Source organism: Carlito syrichta, unplaced genomic scaffold (assembly GCF_000164805.1).
Source record: "Carlito syrichta isolate Samal-C Ts95f unplaced genomic scaffold, Tarsius_syrichta-2.0.1 Scaffold311608, whole genome shotgun sequence".
Lineage (NCBI taxonomy): Eukaryota > Metazoa > Chordata > Mammalia > Primates > Tarsiidae > Carlito > Carlito syrichta.
The window spans coordinates 1-22,206 of record NW_007255704.1 but is presented as its reverse complement, the minus strand read 5'-3'; the positions used below and the strand labels follow the sequence as shown (position 1 = coordinate 22,206).

Sequence of the window (22,206 nt, the reverse complement as noted above, 5' to 3'; positions counted from 1 at the left end):
CCCCCCCCCCCCCCCGCCTGCCGCGTCTCTGGGTCATCCTTCAAGGGGTCTTCGCACTCTCCACCTTCTCCTGCATTCCTGTCTGGAGGCTCTGTCAGCTCTCCTTCGAGTCCTTCTCATGCTGAGCCAATCTTCAGCTAGCAGCCCCACAAGAGCCACCAGGACCAGGAAAGCCAGGCCAATCCGAAGGAGATTATGGGTAGTGTGATCCCAGAAGGCAAGGTCTGGGGTCAGAAGAACAGGGTGATGGCTGGCAGGGACACAAGGACACCACCTTGCTCCATCTGTCTCCCATCCCATCCCCTTCCCAGATCATTGCTCTTGGCCCTGCTCCTTCCTCTAGACCTAAAGCCCCAGATGTTTATTTACCTTTCTGGAATCCCGTCTCTGTGGTTACAAGGGAGGGGTCCCAGTAGTCTGTTGATGAAAAGAAGAAAGTGAAGAGAGGGAGAGAAGGGGGGATAGTGTTGACCTTTTCCATCCTGGCCTCTCCTTCCCTGGGATGTTCCCCATGACATTCCACAGCTTTTCAAGGTCTCACTCCCATACGGCAGGACCCAGTGGCTTCGTCTGGCAGGCAGAGATGAAGAGTCCCAACACAGACGAACACAAGGAAGCAATCAGCTCTAGGATGCATGTCTTCACACCTATCCTACGAAGGGGACCCCTAAAACTAGAGTTATTTTTGGGAGGGCTGGACCCTTGTAGGACAGATTTCCCCCACTAGGTAAGTGTTTTAGGAACCCCTCGGCATCGGTGTACCACCCAGTGTTGTGAGATGCTGCATTTTGCTTCAGTGAATTTTTTTGGAAGGTTCTTTCAACGTGTTTGCCCTTTCATGATGGGTGATTTACGAGCACACCTGCCCGCATGCACTGAGTGTTCAGTGGTTTTTTGACTAAAAATGACAAGATCCCCATGCCCCGCTCTTCCTATTCACCTGATCTCGCCCCGAGTGACTTTGTTTTTGATTCTTTGGATGAAAAAAGTCCTCAAAGGGAAACGTTTTGCTGATGTGGAGAAGGTGAAAAAAAAGGCAAAAGCACTAAAAGGCATACATATGATGAGTTCGAAAACTGTTTTGAGCAGTGGAAAAGCGTCTTGATAGGTGTATCGCATCAGAGTACTTTGAAGGTGACTGAAGTTTAAACATGTGAGAATAAATGCACAATTTTTTTTTGAATTGGAGTCTCACTCTTGTCGCCCAGGCTGGAGTGCAGTGGCATGCTCACGGCCATGGCAGTCTCGACCTACTGGGTTCAGGCAATACTTTTTGCCTTGGCCTTCCAAGTAGCTGGAACTACAGGCACATGCCACCATGCCTGGCTAGTTTTTTTTGTGACTTATTGTAGAGATGAGATCTCACCAAGTTGCCCAGGCTGGTCTCGAATCCCCTGGGCTCAGGCAATTCTCTCGCCTCAGCCACCCAAAGTGCTGAGATTATAGCCTGAGCCACCGTGCCTGGCCCACAGTTTCCTGCTTTTTTTGGTCTCCTCTTGTAATCTTCTGTTTGAACTTCAGTGTTTTCACTAACTCAACATCATTTCTTTCTCCTCACACAGAATCAATTTTTTTTGAGTTGGAGTCTCACTCTGTCGCCCAGGCTGGAGTGCAGTGGCACACTCATAGCCACCCCTGTGTCGACCTGCTGGGCTCCAGTGATCCTTCCACCTCAGCCTTCTAAGTAGCCGGAACCACAGATGCACACCACCAACCTTGGCTAATTTTTTGATTTATTGTAGAGACGAGGTCTCTCCAAGCTGCCAGGGCTGGTCTTGAACCTGTGGGCTCAGGCAATCCAGTTGCCTCGGCCTCCCAAAGTGCTGGGATGACAGGCTGAGTAACTGCGCCTGGCCTGCCTTCAACTCTTAATGCATTTTCTCATATAGCTTCTTATGTGTGAGGCCAATCGGACAACCCTCCTTGATAGCTCTACCTGCTCTTCTGATCAGTTTTACTCCATTCTATTTTGCCTTTTTTCATAAAATCATTTCCTCATCATATGCTATATATTCATTCGTTTACCCAGACTTTGACTCATGGTCTGTCTCCTCCTCCCAGAATCCTAGTTCCACGTAGTCAAGGATGTTTGGTTCACTGTTAAAACTGTTCTTGACACACTTGATGGCTATCTTGAGTGAAGATTTGTAGCCAAGATTTGTATCTCGAGTGATTTTGTAGCAGGTTGACGCTGGGGTGACCGTGAGCGTGCCACTGCACTCCAGCCTGGACGACAAGGTGAGATTCCAACTCAAAAAACCAAAAAACCAAAAGAACCAGTTACTCACCAGGAGAAGAGGTGGGGTCTGTAGGGGCAAAGTCTGTGTTCCCAGCATCCCCTGGAAATGGAGATCAAGAAAAACAAGTAAGGGGGCTGGGCACGGTAGCGCACGCCTATAATCCTAGCATTTAGGGAGGTGAAAGTGAGAGGATTGCTTGAGCCCAGGAGTTCGAGACCAACCTGCACAACTTGGAAAGACCTCATCTCCACAAAAAAAAAAAAAAAAAAAAAAGAAAACTAACTGGGTATGGTGACTCGCACTTGTGGTTTCAGCGACTGGAGAGGCTGAGGAGGAAGGATCACCACAGTCTAGCAGGTCAGGGCTGTGGTGGCAGGATTGTGCCACGGCACTGTAGCCTGGGTGATGGAGTGAGACCCTAACTCAAAAAAGAAAAACAAAATACAAATGAAAAACATAAAAAAAAGAAACAAGGAAGGATTTTGGGTTTCCTCTGCTTCCCCATCCGTTCTCTATGCCCTCCCCATCCCTATCCTTCTGGTGTTCTTCCTTGTGACAGCCAATGACCAATGTCTCTAGGAAATGGACATCCCATTGCCATCTTCTCCATCACTGTCTGGAGTTCCCTTAGGGCTCCAGGAAGGACATGGAGAAATTGGCAGTTTCCTCACCTGTGACCAGGAGCTTCACAGGCTCACTGGGGAAAGACCAGGCATGGTTGTTATAAGAGCCGAAACATCTGTATGTCCCTTTGTGGGCCATGGTCACAGGGCCCACGTGGAACTCCGCCTGGACATTCCCATATCCGTACTGTATGTGACTGGATCTTCCTTCCTTGAGCAGAAAGAACATACTTGTGGCCATCTCCAGACGGCAGTAGAAGGTTACGTTCTCTCCGGAGGTTACCTCAGGCCCGGGATGAACCGAGAGGGTGGGTGTATCATACATTCCTATGAGAGAAGGTGGCTGGTGGGTAGAAAGCATCTTTATCCTGCCTCCTGTGTCCCATTTCCCTTATCTTTAAGATCGGATGCCACTCTTCAGATTCTCAGTCCCTTCTTCTATTTCTTGGAGTTGTCCTGGTCATGAATGTGCCCTCCCTGTTCTCTCCTTCAAGACGGAGGCGCTCAGTTTCCCAGCTCTAGGAGTGTGAATCTGAATCTCGCTCTGGGAACTGTGTTACACCAGTGGTTCTCAGAGTTTGGTCTTTGAGGCCAGCAGCAACAGCATCATCTGGGAGCTTGTTACAAATACAAATTCCAGGCTCCACCCAGAACTACTGCACCAGAACCTCAGGGAGCGGGCAGCGATCTGTGCTTAAAAAATTATTTTTGCTGTGCTTGGTGGCTCAGCCTGTAATCCCACATTCGGGGGCTGAAGTAAGTGAATTGTCTGAGCCCGCGGGTTCGAGACCCGCCTGGGCAACTTGGCGAGACCTCATCTCTACAATAAATCAAAAATTAGCCAGGCGTGGTAGCACACGCCTATAGTTTCAGCTACTTGGAAGGCTGAGGTGGAAGGATCGCTGGAGCCCAGCAGGTTGAGGCTGCGGTGGCTGGGAGCATGCCACTGCACTCCGGTCTGGGTGACTGAGTGAGACTCCAACTTAAAAAAAAAAATTATTTTTATTTTGGTCAGATACACACAACATAGAATTTACCCTCTTAACCATTTCCAGATGCCTACAACCAACTGATCTTCAACAAAGCAGACAAAAACATCCATTGGGGAAAGGACACCTTATTCAGTGGTCGGTGCCGGGGAAATTAGAGAGCCACATGCAGAAAAATGAAAATGGATCCCGATCTCTCACCATAAACAAAAATTAACTCAAGATGGATTAGAGACTTAAATGTCAGCCCCGAAACCATAAAAACCCTAGAAGAAAACGCAGGAAAGACTCTTCTGGGCATTGACCTAGGCAGAGAATTTATGGCTAAGACTCCAAGCGCAAATGCAACAAAAACAAAAGTAAACAAGCGGGACTTAATTACACTAAAAAGCTTCTGCACGACAAGAGAAATGATCAATGAAGTAAATAGGCAGCCTATGGAATGGGAGAAGATATTTGTAAACTATATATCTGACAAAGGACTAATATCCAGAATCTACAAAGAACACAAATCAGCAAGAAAAAAGCAAATGGCCCCATAAAAAGTGGGGAAATGACATAAACAGACACCTCTCAAAAGATACACAAATGACCAACAAATGTGAACAAATGCTCAACGTTACTCATCATCAGGGAAATGCAAATTAAAACCACAATGAGATAACACCTTAAGCCAGGCTCGGTGGCTCAGCCTGTAATCCTGTGCTTTGAGAGGCTGAGGTGAGTGGATTGCCGGAGGGTGCAGGTTCGAGACCCGCCTGGGCAACTTGGTGAGACCTCATCTCTACAATGAATCAAAAAATTAGCTGGGTGTGGTAGTGTGCGCCTGTAGTTCCAGCTACTTGGAAAGCTGAGGCGGAAAGATCGCTGGAGCCCAGCATGTCGAGGCTGCGGTGGCCGGGAGTTGCTACTGCACTCCAGTCTGGGTGATAGAGTGAGACTCCAACTCAAAAAACAAACAGACAAGCAAAAAAAATGAGATAACACCTTATATCAGTCAAAATGGACATTATTAAAAATTCAAAAAAAATAGATGTTGGCCTAGATGCGGTGAAAAGGGAACATTCATACGCTGTGAGTGGGACTGTATATTAGTACAACCTCTATGGAAACCAGTATGGAGATTTCTCAAAGAACTAAAAGTAGGTCTCCCATTTGACCCCGCAATCCCACTGTGAGGTATCTACCTAAGGGAACAGAGGTTTTTTTATTTTTAATTTTTTGAGTTGGAATCTCACTCCGTCATCCAGGCTGGAGGGTAGTGGCATGCTCATGGACATCCCAGTGTTGACCTGCCGGAGTCAGGTGATCCTTCCACCTCAACCTTCCAAGTAGTTGGAACTATAGACGCATGCCACCATGCCTGGCTAATTTTTTGATTTATTGTAGAGATGAGGTCTCGCCAAGTTGCCTGGGCTAGTCTTGAACCCGTGGGCTCAGGCAATCCTGTCACCTTGGCCTTCCAAAGTACTGGAATTATAGGTGTGAGACACCATGGCTGGGTGTAGCTGGCTTTTTAACAGGCCATGCATGGACCGGTACTGGTCTGTGGCCTGGGCGTTCAGGACCCCTTGGTATAATGGACATTGGAGACTCAGAAGTGGGAGAGTGGGAAGGGAAGGAGGTATGAAAAAATCAACTATGGGGTACAAGTGTGCAACTGGTGGGGGTGGTGGGGACACTTGAAGCCCAGACTCCTTCACCACTATACTAGGTGTCCCTGTAACCAAAAACCATTTGCACCCCCTAAAACTATGGAAACCAACCAACCAACCAACCAACCAATCAATCCCTTCTTTGAGCTAGAGCTGAAAAAAAATTTCAAAATAGATTACAAAGTGATTTTTTTAAGCATGCTGCTCACTGCCACTGCAGCTTCAACCTGCTGGCCTCAGGCAATCCTTCTGCCTCAGCCTTCCAAGTAGCTGGAACTACAGGTGCACGCCACCACGCCCAGCTAATTTTCTGATTTATTGTAGAGATGATGTCTTGCCAAGTTGCCCAGGCTGGTCTCGAACCCGTGGCTCACACAATCCTCTCACTTTGGCCTCCCAAAGTACTAGGATTATAGGTGTGAGCCACCTCACCTGGCCTACAAAGTAATTTTAAACTCCTGGATTTTACTCAAATTGTGCTTTACTTAAATTATAAATGGTCTTAGTGTGCTGAGATTACAGGTGTGAGTCACCATGCCTGGCGAGAACACATTCTATGAATACATAGTCTATTGTAATGTATTATTAGTGAAAAAAATTTTAAAAGTGCACAATTCGGTGTCATAAAGTACATTCACATTGTTGTACAATCATCACCGTTGTTTATCTCCAGAACACATTTTGTCTTGAAAAACAGAAACTCTGTTCCTTTAAAAAAAAGTCCCTTTTTCCCTCCCCTCATCCACTGACAATCAATCACCTCAGCCCCTGATGGCCACTGTTGTACTTTCTGTGTTTGTGAATTTGCCTATTCTAGTTACTTCATAGAAATAGAATCATGCAGTATTTGTCTTCTTGTGACTGGCTTACTTAACTTAATATAATGTCCTCAAGGTTTATCCATGTTATAGCATATGTCAAAATTTCCTTCCTTTTTACTGCATGGTGTTCCATTGTACATATACACCACATTTTGTTTAGCCCTTCATTCATCCGTGGACCTTGGGCCTTTTCTGCCTTTCAGCTATTGTGTAAAATGCTGCTATGAACACGAGTGTGCCAAACACATCTGTGCCTTCTAATACTTGCTAAACTTTGAGAACCAATTCCCTCAGTTGAAGGGGACTTTCTGACCCCAGGATATCGTTCTCCCTAGGAGTGGTCCTCATCCAGTGATGAGTTGATGCTGGGGGGAGCAAAAGCTTAGAGCTGAAAGGAGCTCATAGTCTCATTTTAGGACTATTCTGAAGGGTCACCTCAGTATGGCTGCAGTCTCTGCTGAAACTATATCACAGTTCAACATCTCTGTCTTTTCTTTCTTTTTTTTGAGTTGGAGCCTCACTCTGTCACCCAGGCTGGAGTGCAGTGGCACATTCACGACCACCACAGCCTCAGCCTTTTGTGCTCAGGAGACCCTTCAGCCTCAGCCTACCAAGTAGATGGAACCCACAGGCACACACCACCACACCCAGCTATTTTTTGATTTATTGTAGAGAGGAGGTCTCACTAAGTTGCCCAGACTGGTCTCAAACCTCTGGACTCAGGCGATCCTTTCACCTCAGCCTTCCAAAGTGCTGAAATTACAGGTGTGCCTCATGATACCTGGCTCTTTAATTCCAGCTTTACTTTCTTCACCCACCATAGGTTTGTTTTTTGCTTCTGCATTAGGGTTTCACTCTGCCCAGGCTGGGGTGCAGAGCCACAACCATGGCTCACTGCAGCTGCACTCCAGCCTCCAACTCCTGAGCTCAAGCTATCCTCCCTCCTCATCCTCAAGTAGTCGGGACTGCACCTGACAAATTTTTTATTTTTATTTTTGTAAAGACAAGGTCTTGCTGTGTTGCCCAGGCTGGTTTTGAACTCCTGAGCTCAAGCAATTCTCCCGCCTCTGCCTCCCAAAGTGCTAGAATTACAGGCACGAGCCATCGTCCCTGTCCCAAAGGGGTCGTTTTTGAGGACATTCCTTATTAATACTCCTTAACAAATACCCATAAATATCCATCTCAGAAAGAAAGAAAGAAGGCAGAACCAGTCTTATATAGTAGTACATATATAAGCAGTAAATAAATACATATTTACTGCTGATTCAAATAAATAAATAAATAAATAAATAAATATCCCACATAAATATCCATCTCAGAATCTGTTTCTTAGGATAGGGGTCCCCAATGCCCAGGCTACAGACCAGTTCCAGTCCGTGGCCTGTTAGGAACCAGGAGGCACAGTAGGAGGTGAGCGGTGGGCAAGCGGAGTTCCCGCTGCTGTCAGGTCACCTGCGCCATTAGATTCTCTTAGGTACGGGAATCCTATTGTGAACTGCACACGCGTGGGACCTAGGTTGAGGCTCCTTATGAGAATCGAATGCCACCGCTGATCTGCACAATACATGTAATTCGCTTGAATCATCCCAAACCATTCCCTGCCCATCCCGTCCATGGAAAAACTGTCTTCCACGAAACTGGTCCCCAAGGCCAAAAAGGTTAGGGACCGCTGTGGCTTGGAGAACTTGACCATAGTCAGATCTGCTCCTAGGAGACAACTATGAAGGCAGCCCTAGCTGGAAGGGGTTCTGATTGAACGCCCCCGCCCCCAACCCAGGCTCCTACCCACACAGGTGGCATCTGAGTGGGACATGGAAGAGCTGGAAGGAGTAATCGAGGTTGATCTTTCCCATGATTCAGGCTGTGGAGATGACTCCACAGTGAGAGAACGGGACCATTACCTGTCACCACCAGATCCAGGAGGTCACTGGGCTCTGACCAGAGCTCCCCACTTCGATACAAACAGCTATACCGCCCTGCCATGCGGGAGGTCATGGTTGGGATGTGGAACTTGACTTTGTTCATCGGTCTGCGTGATTTTTGTGTCTCCAAGGCAGACAAGCTTCCTTCAAAATACAGTTGGTACTCGACAGCCTGGTGAGTTCCCCGGCACCAGATGGTGGCTGGCTCTCCCTTTGGAATCATGAAGTGGGGTTTGGCCCAGATGACAGGTTTCGAGAGAGTCTCTGGAAGGGAATCAGAGGCTGGAGGTCCAGCTGAGCCCCTCCCCGCCCTGCTTCCCACCCCAAGCCACTGGTCCTATGTCCTCCCAGGAGCCAGGGTCCTGCCCTCTCTCCCCAGCTGTGCTGGGCAGATGGATACTTAGCCTGAACCCAGAAAAGGCCTCTGGGCAGTTGATGGAAGGACTCACGCTTCTGGGTGCTGATCCTCAGGCTCAGACACAGCCCTGGAAGACAGGAATAGTGAGACCCATGCACGCCTTCCAGCTTCCATATCCCTTCCACACAAGAACTCACAGAGGCAGAGCAGGGCAGCCAGTGGAAGAGGCATTGCTTAGACTCTGCCAGGCGCTCACCGAGCAGCTAGGTGGGGACCCAGGCCAGCTGGCCAGGGTGACACACAGGATGTGGTGGGTGAGGCCTGACTCCCATGGCACCGGGACATTCACATTGGCCTTTTTCATAAGAGGATTCACAGTCCCCCTCCACCTCTGGCTGTGGGCCCAAGGAGGGGCCCTGGTCCCTACACCACATCTGACCACACCTGTGGTCCAATCAGCTCCTCTGACAATTTATCTGCTCAGCCTGAAACTCACTTCCGGGCCAACTTCTCAATTCTGCCCTGTGGAAGCCACACCTAGGGCTTGGAGGCAATGTCCAAACCAAAACAACAACAAAACCCACCAAAACCCTGAAGATTGTATACAAATGGGGTTTGATATTATTTTTAACCTTTCAAAATCATTTAATGTGGTCATAGAGTCTTTAGAAATCAGACAAAAATGTAACAAGAGAAAAAATTTAAAATATTTAAAATAAACCAAATTAGCAAAATGGATGGCATATATTACAAAAAAAAGGTGCATGACCAAATAGATTTGTTACAAAATTAAAAGTTTGCTTAAACACTTAAAAATCCATTAGTATAACTTGACAAAATCTCAACATGAAAGAGAAGAAGTTATGACTTTTTAGCTTTTTAAAATTTCTAATTTTTTTTGAGTTGTAATCTCACCCTGTTGCTCAGGCTAGAGTGCAGTGGCATGCTCACGACCACCCCAGCATTGACCTGTTGGGCTCAGGCGAAACTTCCGCCTCAGCCTCCCAAGTAGCCGGAACTATGGGCGTGCGCTACTATGCCTGGCTAATTTTTGATTTATTGTAGAGATGGAGTCTCGCCAAGTTGCCTGGGTTGGTATCAAACCTGCAGGCTCAGGCAATCCACTTGTGTCGGTCTTCCAAAGTACTGGGATGACAGGCTGAGCCACCGAGCCCAGTCTGACTTTTTTATTTTTTGTTTTATTTTATTATAGAGATGTGGGTTACAAGTCAGGATTAACAATACAATTAGGCTGCATGGAGGTGAAATCTAGGCCTCCAACTGGTCCTCAGGAGTATACCAGGTTTATGAACAGGTATACTTTGTGTTGCTATGTGTCCCTCCAAAAAGAGGGTTTATTTATTTACCATTTAAAAAAAGTAAATTGTAAATACTGTATAAGACTGGTTCTGCCTTCTTTCTCTCTCTTCTTTTGAGTTGGCATCTCACTCTGTCGCCCAAGCTGAAGTACAGTGGCACTCTCATGGCCACCGCAGCCTCGACCTGCTGGGCTCAGGCGATCTTTCCCCTCAGCCTTCCAAGGAGCTGGAACTACAGGTGTGTGCTACCATGCCCAGCTTATTTTTTAAATTTATTGTAGAGATGAGGTCTCACCAAGTTTCCCAGGCTGGTCTCGGATCCCTGAATTTAGACAATCCTCTCCCCTCGGCCTCCCAAAGTGCTGGGACTACAAGTGTCCGCCACCATGTCCAGCCTTTATTTTTTTAAAAATTATTTACTACTGTATAAGACTGGTTCTATATTCTTTATTTGCTTATTTTAGATTGTTGGGTACAAGTGAGGATTTGCTACATAAGTAGGCTGCATACCAGTGAAGTCTGGGTTTCCAGCGGGCCCCCTTTCCCCTTGGTAGTAGACCAGGTACCCAGTATGTGGCCATGTACCCCCACCCTCCTTCCCTCCCTCTCTCCCTCCCCAGCAGTGCTCAGTGGTCTGCCAATCCTACCCTTGTGCTCATGTGACTAGTATTCAGGGCCCACTTATGGTTCTACCTTCTTGGGGACAACGGATGTGCTAATCCAAGAGACTGAGCAACGAAGGAGAGAGTCCTCCCACAGGCCCAAGAGGGTGAACTGAGCGGAGGTGTGGATTCCTGCATGCTCCTGGAAGATAAACAACTGACAACCATGAGCACAAGGACAGCACCCTGGAGCGGGGGGGAATCCCCCTCTCGCTTCACTGTCCAACTGCTCTGGGCCGTGTGAGGAGAAAGGGGAAGAAGTCGTTGTCCTTTTCTGCAAAATCATCCTGAGAAGGGAGCCAGGCATGGCTGTTTCCCTTCTCTCGACAGACGACGTCGGCCTCTTTCTCAGTCCCCAAATGTGGCGTGACTCTTGCGGTTCAGAACTTCCTGAAGACGGAAGGGTAAGGGGCCAGCCAGGGCTAGTTTTCAAGTGCTGAGGCTGAAGAAGGAACAGCCTTGAGTGTGTTTGTGTCTGAGAAGAGCTTGGAAGGCCCAAGAGGAGGTTGCAACAAAGGGATTGCCAGGGCTGCAGAGTTGTAAAATATTATGTAAATAACTGTGTAAGAAGGGCTTCTCATCTTCTGCCATATTGACATCTTTGGGCTGAACTTTTTTTTTTGGAGATGGAGTCTCACTCTGTGGCCCAGGCTGGATTGCAGTGGCACAATTATGGCTCACTGCAGCCTTGACTAGGTGATCCCTCCTCCTCAGCCTTCCAAGCAGCTGGGAATACAGGCACATGCCACAACATCTGGCCAATTTTTCTGATTTATTTGCAGGGATGCAGCCTCGCCATGTTGCCCAGGCTGGTCTCAAAGTCCTGGGCTGAGGCAATCCTCTTGCCTTGGCCTCCCAAAGTACTGGGATTACAGGTATGAACCACCTTGCCCAACCTGGATAATTCTTGTGTTGCCTTGTTGTAGGATGACAGCAGCATCCCTGGACTCCGCCCATGATATAAGTAGCACAGTTGTGGCAAAAAAGTATCTTAGACATTGGCCAATGTCCCTTGGGTGGAAGACAGGCAAGGTGGCCTTCAGGTTGAGACTCACTCCTGTAGGATTTGAGACCAAAGGTCAGCATCCTGGCCATGAACCCTTCATTCTCACCCCAGCACCAGGGAATCTCTCAGCCCTGGCCAGATGGCACTGCCCTAGTAATACCAGTGGCCATGGCTTGTGGTCATTGTTGTCTCGGGCAGAATAAAAATCATGAGCTTCTTTCTAGACCCAGAGTTACATATGCCCCAGATATCAGTTTCCTTCCTTATCCTGAGGACTTGATTAGTTTCCAAATGCCTGGTCCACCAGATGTTTTAAGACATCGATTGTGACCATAGACAGATTCACATTCCCCTACCCCCTCTTTTTGAGTCAGGGTCTCACTCTGTCACGCAGGCTGGAATACAGTGACACAATCATGGCCTATTACAGCCTTCACCTTCTGGGTTCAGGAAATCCTTCCACCTCAGCCTCCCAAGCAGCTGGGACTATAGGCATGTACCACCATGCCTGGCGATTTTTGTAGTAGAGATGAAGCCTCACTGTGTTTCTGGGTTGGTCTTGGACCAGCAAACCTCTTGAACTGCTCAAAGTGCTGAGATAACAGGCATGAGCCCCCATGCCCAGCCCAGACTCATATTTGATTGAGAAGGAAAAGGAATATTTTTACATCTTTTTCTGGTGCCTGCAATCCTCAGCTCCAAAGTCTGAAATTTTACTCCCCCAGCCAGGCAATATTCATCCATTCTACTTGTCTAGATAGTCTCCACCCAGATGCCCTCACAGCATTTTCAGGAAAGTCATCAACCTCACGTGTCTACAATATCTTGCCCAGAAGCTACCTTGGAAAAGAAAGGCTACAGAGAGATGTTCATTCTTTTTAAAAAAAAATTTATTTATGTATTATAAAGATGTGGGGTACAATTCACGGTTAGGTATGCAAACATTGATCATGCAGGTACCCTTGTTGATGAGATATGCCCCTTTCTCCCTTAGCAGTTTCCCTCAACAGCCAGTCGCACCCCCGCTCCCCTGACAGTTTTCCACTACTGCCAATCACTTTCTTATAGCATTATAATTGTTCAGGGTCACCTTATGAGTGAGAACAGGTGGAACTCAGTTCTTTGTTTCTGTGATAAATCACTGAGTATGATAAACTCCAAGTCCGTCCACTTTGCTGCAAAGTCCAGATATTTGTCCTTCTTTATGGCTGCATAATGTTCCATTGTGTATGTGTACCACATTTTTTTTAATTCAGTTCAGCTTTAATGGGCAACCCGGTTGGTTCCATGTTTTTGCTATTGTGAATAGAGCTGCAACAAACATATGTGTGCAGGTATCTTTTTTGTAGAATAATTTGAGTTCCTCTGGGTATATTCCCAATAGGGGAATTGCTGGGTCATATGGAAGGTCAATTTCTAGATCCTTCAGAAATATCCAGATTGTTTTCCAGAGAGGTTGTACACGTTTGCATTCCCACCAGCAGTGTAGAAGCATTCCTTTTTCTCCACATCCTCGCCAGTGTCTGTTGTTGTTTGTTTTATTAATGATGGTCATTCTTACTGGGGTTAAGTAGTATCTCAATGCAGTTTGATTTGCATTTCTCTGATGATGAGTGAGGCTGAGCACTTTTTCATGTGTCTGTTGGCTGTCCGCACATCTTCTTTTGAGAAGTGTCTATTCATGTCTTTTGCCCACTTTTTTTTTTTTTTTGAGTTGAAGTCTCACTCTGTAGCCCAGACTGGAGTGCAGTGGCCGCTCCCGGCCACCGCAGCCTCGACCTGCTGGGCTCTGGCCATTCTTCCATCTCAGCCTTCCAGTAGCTGGAACTACAGGCGCGTGCTACCACACCCGGCTAATTTTTGATTTATTGTAGAGATGAGGTCTCACCAAGTTACCCAGGTGGGGCTCAGGCAATCCACTCACCTCAGCCTCCCAAAGGCGCGGGATTACAGGCTGAGCCACCGAGCCCGGCCTTTTGTCCACTTTTTAAAGGGGCTGTTTTTTTCCCCTTCGGTGTGTTTGAGTTCCTTGTAGATCCTAGATGTTAGGCCTTTGTCAGATAGACAGTTGACAAATATTTTTTCCCATTCTGTGGGCTGTCTCCCTGTTCTCTTAATGGTTTCTTTGGCTTTGCAGAAGCTCGTTAATTTGATGAGGTCTCACTTGTCTATCTTATCTCTTAAGATATTGGTCTTTAGGGTTCTGGATAGGAATTTGTTGCCAGTTCCAATTTCCATAAGGGTGTCTCCTGTGTTTTCTAGGGTTCTTATGGTTTGAAGTTTTACGTTTAGATCTTTGATCCATTTATAGTTAATTTTTGTGTATGGTGATAGGTAGGGGTCCTGTTTCAGTCTTCTACATGTGGTCAGCCAGTTTTCCCAGTACCATTTACTGAATAGGTTCTCCTCTCCCCAGTAGTTTTTGTTGGAGGCTTTATCAAAGTTGGTTGATGAATTGAGGCTTTGCTTCCGGAATCTCTATCCTGTAGAGATGTTCGTTCTTGATTGAGATGCCAGCTTGGACATCAAACTCTTAGGCAGATTCTTTTTTTTTTGAGTTGGAGTCTCACTCTGTCAACCAGGTTGGAGTGCAGTGGCACGCTCACGGCCACCCCTGGTCAACTTGTTGGTCTCTGGCAATCCTTCCCCCTCAACCTTCCAAGTAGTTCTTCCAAGTCAGAACTACAGGCGTGCGCTACCACATGCGGTTAATTTTTTCATTTATTGTAGAGATGAGGTCTCGCCAAGTTGCTGGGGCCAGTCTCGAACCTGTGGGCTCAGGCAATTCACTCACCTCGCCCTTCCAAAGTGCTGGGATTACAGTCTGAACCACCGAGCCTGGCCGTAAGATTCTTTAAAAAAAAAACTCAATAGCTTTAGGGGGTACAAATGATTTTTGGCTGGATGGTTGCATTGAACAGTGGTGAAGAATCTGGACTTTAAGTGTACTCACCACTCCCACCTGTGAACAATGTACCTGAAAGGTGACTTTTCCTCTCTTCCCATTTCCTAACCTCCCCTTCTGAGTCTCTAGCATCCATGATACCATTCTCTGCACCTTGGCAGATCCTTAGTTTAGCGCCCACTTATAAATGAGAACATGCAGTGTTTGCTTTTCTGTTGCTGCATTAGTTCATTTAGGATGATGGTCTCCAGTTTCATCCAAGTTGCTGCAAAATACATTATTTCATTCTTTGTTTATGTCTGAATACTATTCTATGGTGTGTGTGTGTGTGTGTGTGTGTGTGTGTGTGTGTGTGTGTGTGTGTACAACATTTTCATTATCCACTGACCCCTTGATGTGCATTTAGGTTGATTCCACATCTTTGCAATTGTGAATTGTGCTGTGATAAACATCTGAGTGCAGGTGTCTTTTTTGAGTAATGACTTCTATTCCTTTGGGTAGATACCAGGTAGTAGGGTTGCTGGATCGAAAGGGAAATCTACTTTCAGTTCTTTGAGAAATCTCCATACTGATCTCCATAGAAGTTGTACTAGTTTACAGTCCCACCAACAGTGTATGAGCATTTCCTTTTCACCGTCTCTGTGCCAGCATCTATTGTTTTTTTGATGTTTTAAAATAATGGCCATTCTGACTGGAATAAGGTGATATTTCATTGTGGTATATATATGTATATACATATTTATGTATTTTATTTTAAAGATGAGGAGTAAAATTCAGAATTAGGTATACAAGTGGTTATCATACAGGTAAAGTTTGGGCCTCCCTTTGGTCCCCACTTTGCCTGGTTTGAGATCAGGTATGCTTATTGAGGTTGTGTTCCTCTTCCACCCCCCTGAACCTGGCAATATCCCGCTACTGCCAATCCCTTTCTTATAGTATTACGATAATTGTTCAAGGTCCTTTTATGAGTGAGAACATATGGTACTCTGTTCTTTGTTTCTGTGATAGATCACTGAGTATGATAGACTCTAAATTCATCCAAGTTGCTGCAAAGTTCATTTGTTTGTCCTTCTTTATGGTTGCATAATATTACATTGTGTATATGTACCACATTTTAAAAATCCAGTCCGGCTTCGATGGGCAGCATGGTTGGTTCCATGTTTTTATTATTGTGAATGGAGCTGCAACTAACGTGGGTGTGCAGGTATCTTTTTTGTAGAATGATTTGAGTTCCTCTGGGTATATTTCCAATAGGGGGGATTGCTGGGTAATATGGAAGGTCAATTTCTAGTTCTTTCAGAGATCACCACATTGTCTTCCAAAGAGGTTGCACTAGTTTGCATTTCTACCAGCAGTGTAGAAGCATTCCTTTTTCTCCATATTCTCGCCAGCACTTGATGTTTGTTTTATTAATGATGGCCATTCTTACTGGGGTTAGGTGGTATCTCAATGTGGCTTTGATTTGCATTTCTCTGATGATGAGTGAGCCTGAGCATTTTTTCATGTGTCTGTTGGCTGTCCGTATATCTTCTTTTGAGAAGTGTCTATTCATGTCTTTTGTCCACTCTTTAATGGTGCTGTTTGTTTTTTTTCCCTTTGGCATGTTTGAGTTCCTTGTAGATCCCGGATGTTAGGCCTTTGTCAGATATACAGTTGGCAAATATTTCTTCCCATTCTATGGGCTGTCTCCCTGCTCTCTTGATGGTATCTGTGGCTTTGCAGAAGCTTTTCAGTTTGATGAAGTCGCACTTGTCTATCTTATTGCTTATGGTATGGACACTTGGGGTTTTGACCAGGAATTGGTTTGTCAGTTCCAATTTCCATAAGGGTGTCTCCTGCATTTTCTAAGGTTCTTATAATTTGAGGTTTTATGTTTAGGTCTTTGATCTATTTATAGTTGATTTTTGTGTATGGTGACAGGTAGGTGTACTGCTTCAATCTTCTGCATGTGGTCAGCCAGTTTTCCCAGCACCATTTACTGAATAGTTTCTCCTCTCCCCAGTGGTTTTTGGTGGAGGCTTTGTCGAATGTCAGAGACCGACTCCGACTTGAGGGGGGTTGGGCCTGCACCGGGGAATTAGGATGCGGTGAAGAAGAAACGACTCAGAGGCAGCTCTTCTGGGATCAGTCTGGCCAAGGACTGAGTCCGTTTATTCTAAGTTTTACACCAGAATATATACCATTTTTCATAACCTTCAGCAGTGAGAAATATTTCCGCTGGGGGCACATGAATCCAGTGACACACATCATATCTTTCAAAATCTGTATCACAAGATCCACATGTTCCAAACAGAATGATTAGTGTTACAAGGTTCATAATGATTACCATCACCAATATTTGTAAATGCATAACTGAATGATTTAATATATAATCTTTCATAAAACTCCCTAAAACTTCAAATACATGATACTAAATGATAAACTAATAAAGCACAAATCACACATAAAAGAAGAAGACAGAGAGGCGCTAGTCTCAGTGTCTCGCAAGCTTTAAACTTTGATCTTAAAAGCCTGTCCGAGACACTGGTGCCAGAGCCCCCTATAGAACACTAAATAGTGAGAAGTAGAAAACGTTAACTGCAGCGTTCAACAAACCCAATGCTTACTTTGCCATCGAAGTCTGCTGGACACTGAAGTCGATGCCTCTAAGCAGAAATCCAAAGTGCAAGTATATATCCAGAAATAAGTAAAAGTGCCTAGGTTTCACGCTCCAACAGGCCTGTTACTGGATTTCATTACTACCACACACAGGCATATTAGAGCGCAAGTCCCAAGTAGAAGGAAGCGAAGCAGCAAGTGCAGATTCACATAGTGTAGTATAATATGTGAGTAACTAAACTGTGTATATATATATTTTTCTAAACTTCCTGATAGAAAATCTGATCTAAGTAAATAAATCAAATAGTGGCTGTCATACTCTTGAACAAGGAAAAGCACCGTTGTCATGACGATGGCCGGGGGCCAAGCAAGCTGAGAGTTTCAGCGCGTAGTGAAACTAGGAATGTTCTTCTTGGTTAGAGGCAAGAAAACAAAACTATTAAAGCAATTCTGGTTTCTAATCTTAGCTATCGGGAGAAACTGCTTGCAGGAACAACAACTGCATGGCTACTTCTGGGAGACAGAAACCTAAGAATGGCTAGGAGAGAAATGGAAACTTAGAAAGGAATGGAAATTTAAAGTCAGAGTATTTCTGCTGTAAGGCCTTACCTGAGATTTTAGTCTAACAGTTTAGAAGATTTTCTTTTAAAGAATAAATTTTCGCCGGGCTCGGTGGCTCAGCCTGTAATCCCGTGCCTTTGGGAAGCTGAGGTGAGTGAACTGCCTGAGCCCGCGGGTTCGAGACCCGCCTGGGCAGCAAGACCTCATCTCTACAATAAATCAAAAAATCAGCCGGGTGTGGTAGCGCATGCCTGTAATTCCAGCTACTTGGAAGGCTGAGGTGGAAGAATCGCCGGAGCCCAGCAGGTCGAGGCTGTGGTGGCTGGGAGCGGCCATTGCACTCCAGTCTGGGTGACAGAGTGAGACTCCAACTCAAAAAAAAAAAATAATAATAAACTTTCATGTCATATATGCAAACTGGTCACTATTCATATACCAACACTATAGGTGTTACTGACGGCTTTGTGTCAAAAGTGATCTCCAACATGGGCCTTCATAGGCCTCAACTGTATAGCCATAGATGTTGGCTTCCAACAGTTGAAGATGAGTTTGTTGAGAAATTGAGGTTTTGCTTCTGGAATCTCTATCCTAGTCCTTTGGTCCATATGCCTATTCTTTTTTTTATTGAATTGGAGTCTCACTTTGTTGCCAGACTGGAGTGTAGTGGCACGCTCATGACCACCACAGCCTTGATCTGCTGGGCTCAGGTGATCCTTCTGCCTTAGCCTTCCAAGTAGCTGGAACTACAGGCACGTGCCACCGTGCCCAGCTAATATTTTGATTTATTGTAGAGACAAGTTCTCACCAAGTTGCCCAGGTTGGTCTCGAACTCCTGAGCTCAGGCAATCCTCTCACTTTGGCCTCCCAAAATTCTGGGATTATAGGCTGAGCCACCACACCTGGCCATATGCCTATTCTTGTACCAATACCAGATTCATTGTGGTTTAATTTGCATTTCCATGATGATAGGTGATATTGAGCAGTTGTTTATGTTTCTTGGCCACTTGTATATCTTCTTTTGAGAGGTGTCTAGTCATGTTTTCCCCCCACTTCTTAGTGGGGTTGTTTGTTTATTCTTGCTGATTTACTCGAGTTTTTGTAGATTCTGGATATTAGTTCTTTGTTGGATGTATAGTTTGCAAACATCTTCTCCCATTCTGTAGGTTACCTATTTACTCTGTTGGTCATTTCTCTGGCTATGCAGAAGCATTTTTGTTTAATTATGTCCCACTTTTTGTTGTTGTTGCATTTTCTTTTGGGGTCTTAGCCATAAATTCTTCATCTTAGGCAGATTCTGACCTAACATTAGAAGTTTTTCTCCCTGGCTGGGTGTGGTTGCTCATGCCTATAATCCCAGCACTTTGGGAGGCCAAGGTGAGAGGATTGCCTGAACCCATGAGTTTGAGATCAGCCTGGGCCACTTGGCGAGACCTCATCTCTCAAAAAAAAAAAAAAAAAAAACAAAGAAAAAGAAAAAAGAAGTTCTTTTACCCCTGTGATAAGAGGGGATTGCTGCTGCCTTGTCCTCCCATACTGGGAGTCTCCAATGTAGGACTAACCAAAGATAAAGTTGGGTGCTTCTTTTTTTGAGTTGGAGTGTCACTCTGTTTCCCAGGCTAGAGAGCAGTGGCTCACTCATGGCCACCCCAATGTCCATCTGCTGGGCTCTGGTGATACTTCTGCCTCAGCCTTCCAAGTAGCTGAAACTACAGGCACATGCTAACACATCCAGCTAATTTCTTACTTATTGAAGAGACGAGGTCTTGCCAAGTTTCCTGGACTGGTCTCAAACTTGCAGGCTCAGGCAATCCACCCACCTTGGCCTCCCAAAGTGCTGGGATTACAGGTTGAGCCACAGAGCCCAGCCAAGTTGGATGCTTTAAGAAGTATAAAGCAACTATACTTTCTGTTTTGCATGATTTAGAAACCCCAGCCTTATTAGATTTATAGAAAAAATGGGTGCAGAGGAAATAGTGGGTGAGGACCTTGGGTCACCTCTCAGAGTTTCCACGGTGACCACACATCTATAGAGAACAGACACAGCCCACGCATGTGAGAAACCTAGTTATATGCTATGGTTTTCACTTACCCTTGGCCTGGGGGATGACCCAGATCTTGAAGCATGGGCATGAAAGGCAGAAGTAGCTACTGGGAAGGATATGGCAGGGCAAGCTCATCTGTAGATGAGAGAGAGGGCTCCCAAATCAAGAAGATGTCTTGTCCTGCCCACTCTCAATAGTATATCTTAATTTGCTCATCCTTGTCAGCCTAAAATCCATCCAAGGGATGAAACAAGGTCACTAAGGGATGGGGCCTGGGTCAGGAGAGAGGTATTAATCCTTTGGGGATAAAGTGACCAAAGACAGAGAAATACAATGGGGTCGTAAAAACCCTGGAATTATGTTTTGGAAGGTGGGTCCCTTGTAATACAGGCTATCCCCACCAGGGAAGTGTCCTAGGGACCTATTGGCACCAGTGTACCAGTTAGCGTTGTTCTGAGAGGCTGCATTCAGCTTCAGGGAATTTTTTTTGGGAGATTCTTTCAATGTGTTTGCCCATTTCATGATGGATGATTTATGAGCACACCTACCCACACCGTGCTGAGTGTTCAGCAGTTTTTGACCAAAACCATCACGACCCCCATGCCCCACCCTCCCTACTCACCCAATCTTGACCAGAGCAACTTTTTTTGTTTCCCCAGATGAAAAAAGTCCTCAAAGAGAACCGTTATGCCCATATGGAAGAGGTGAAACAAAAAATGGCAAAAGCCCTAAAAGGTACCAACATTGGTGAGTTCAAAATCTGTTTTGAGCAGTGAAAAAAGTGCCTCAATAGGTGTATTGCATCCAACAGAGAGTACTTTGAAGGTGACTGAAGTTTAAACATGTAAGAATAAATGCACAATTTTTAAATAAATGAATTCCAAGTTTTTTGTGTCCCCCCCATGTATCTTTTTTTTTTTCATAATCAATATTTTTTATTATGGTTTTTTGGGGTACAGTTAAGGGTTAGGTGTACAATTATGTTTCATTCAGGCACCCTGTTGATAAGAGGAGTTTTCCCATCCCCAGATAGATATTTGCTCCTGTTAATCCCATCTCCCCCCCCACAGTTTCCCAGTACCATCAGTCATTTTCTTATAGTATTACATTGGATGTTCAAGGTCCATTATATGAGTGAGAACATGTGGTACTCAGATCTTTGTTTCTGTGAGAGGTTACTCAGTATTATAGACTCTAGTTCCATCCAAGTTGCTGCGAAATTCATGATTTTGTTCTTTTTTATGACTGCGTAGTATTCCATCGTGTATATGTACCACATTTTTAAAATCCAGTCCTCTTTTGATGGGCAGCATGGTTGTTTCCAGGTTCTTGCTATTGTGAACAACGCTGCGATAAACATACGTGTGCAGGTATCTTTTTTATAGAGTGATTTGAGTTCTTCAGGGTATAGTCCCAGTAGGGGGATTGCAGGGTCATATGGGAGGTTGATATTTAGAGCTTTTAGGAATCGCCATTCTGCTTTACACAGAGGTTGCACTAGTTTACACTCCCACCAACAGTGTAGAAGTGTTCCCTTTCCGCCACACCCTCTCCAGCAGCTGTTATATTTTGAGTTGTTGATAATTGCCATTCTGACTGGAGTTAGGTGGTATCTCAGCGTGGTTTTGATTTGCATCTCCCTGATGATTAGTGAGGTTGAACATTTCTTCATGTGTTTGTTGGCTGCTTGGATGTCCTCTTTTGTGAAGTATCTGTTCATATCTTTTGCCCATTTTATAATGGGGTTGCTTGTTTTTTTCTTTTCAGCACGTTTTAGTTCCTTGTAGATCCAGGATGTTAAGCCTTTGTCAGACTGGTGTTGGCAAATACTTTTTCCCAGTCTGTAGGCTGTCTCCTTGCTCTCTTGATGGTTTCTTTCACCTTGCAGAAGCCTGTCAGTTTAATAAGGTCCCATTTGTCTATCTTCTCTCTTATGACCTGTGGGTTTCGGGTTTTGTTCAGGAATTCGATGCCAGCTCCGATTTCCATGAGGGTATTTTCTAAGGTTCTTATGGTTTGAGGTTTTACATTTAGGTCTCTGATCCATTTGGAGTTAACCTTTGTGCATGGGGATAGATGGGGGTCCTGTTTCAATCTTCTGCATGTGGTCAGCCACTTTTCCCAGTACCATTTACTGAATAGGTTCTCCTCTCCCCAGTGGTAGGTGGTGGAGGCCTTGTCGAAGATGAGTTGGTTGAGAAATTGAGGTTTTGCTTCTGGAATCTCAATTTTATTCCATTGATCTATATGCCTGTTCCTATACAATACCAAGCTGTTTTGATGATTGTAGCTTTATAGTAAAGTTTGAAGTCTGGTAATGTGATACCACCTGCTTTGTTTTCTTTGCTGAGGATTGTTCTGGCTATTCTTGGATGTTTGTGTTTCCATATGAATTCCTGTGTTGTCTTTTCTAGAATGTTGCTGGTAATTTGATGGGTATTGCATTGAATTTGTAGATTGCCTTAGGTAAGATGGACATCTTCACAGTGTTGATTCTTCCAATCC

General features: G+C 45.2%; 1 protein-coding gene across 1 annotated transcript; it reads right to left on the bottom strand.

Moving 5' to 3' along the window:
* Positions 1-64: 64 nt before the first annotated feature.
* Positions 65-10,731, bottom strand: LOC103271388 (natural cytotoxicity triggering receptor 1; the record flags this gene model as incomplete). The annotated part of the gene is made up of 8 exons (XM_021717967.1): positions 65-224; positions 370-417; positions 2,289-2,339; positions 2,912-3,190; positions 8,230-8,514; positions 8,700-8,735; positions 8,946-9,003; positions 10,621-10,731. Coding segments are annotated over 8 exons (1,028 nt in total), but the record flags the coding sequence as incomplete, so codon positions are not given.
* Positions 10,732-22,206: the final 11,475 nt, after the last annotated feature.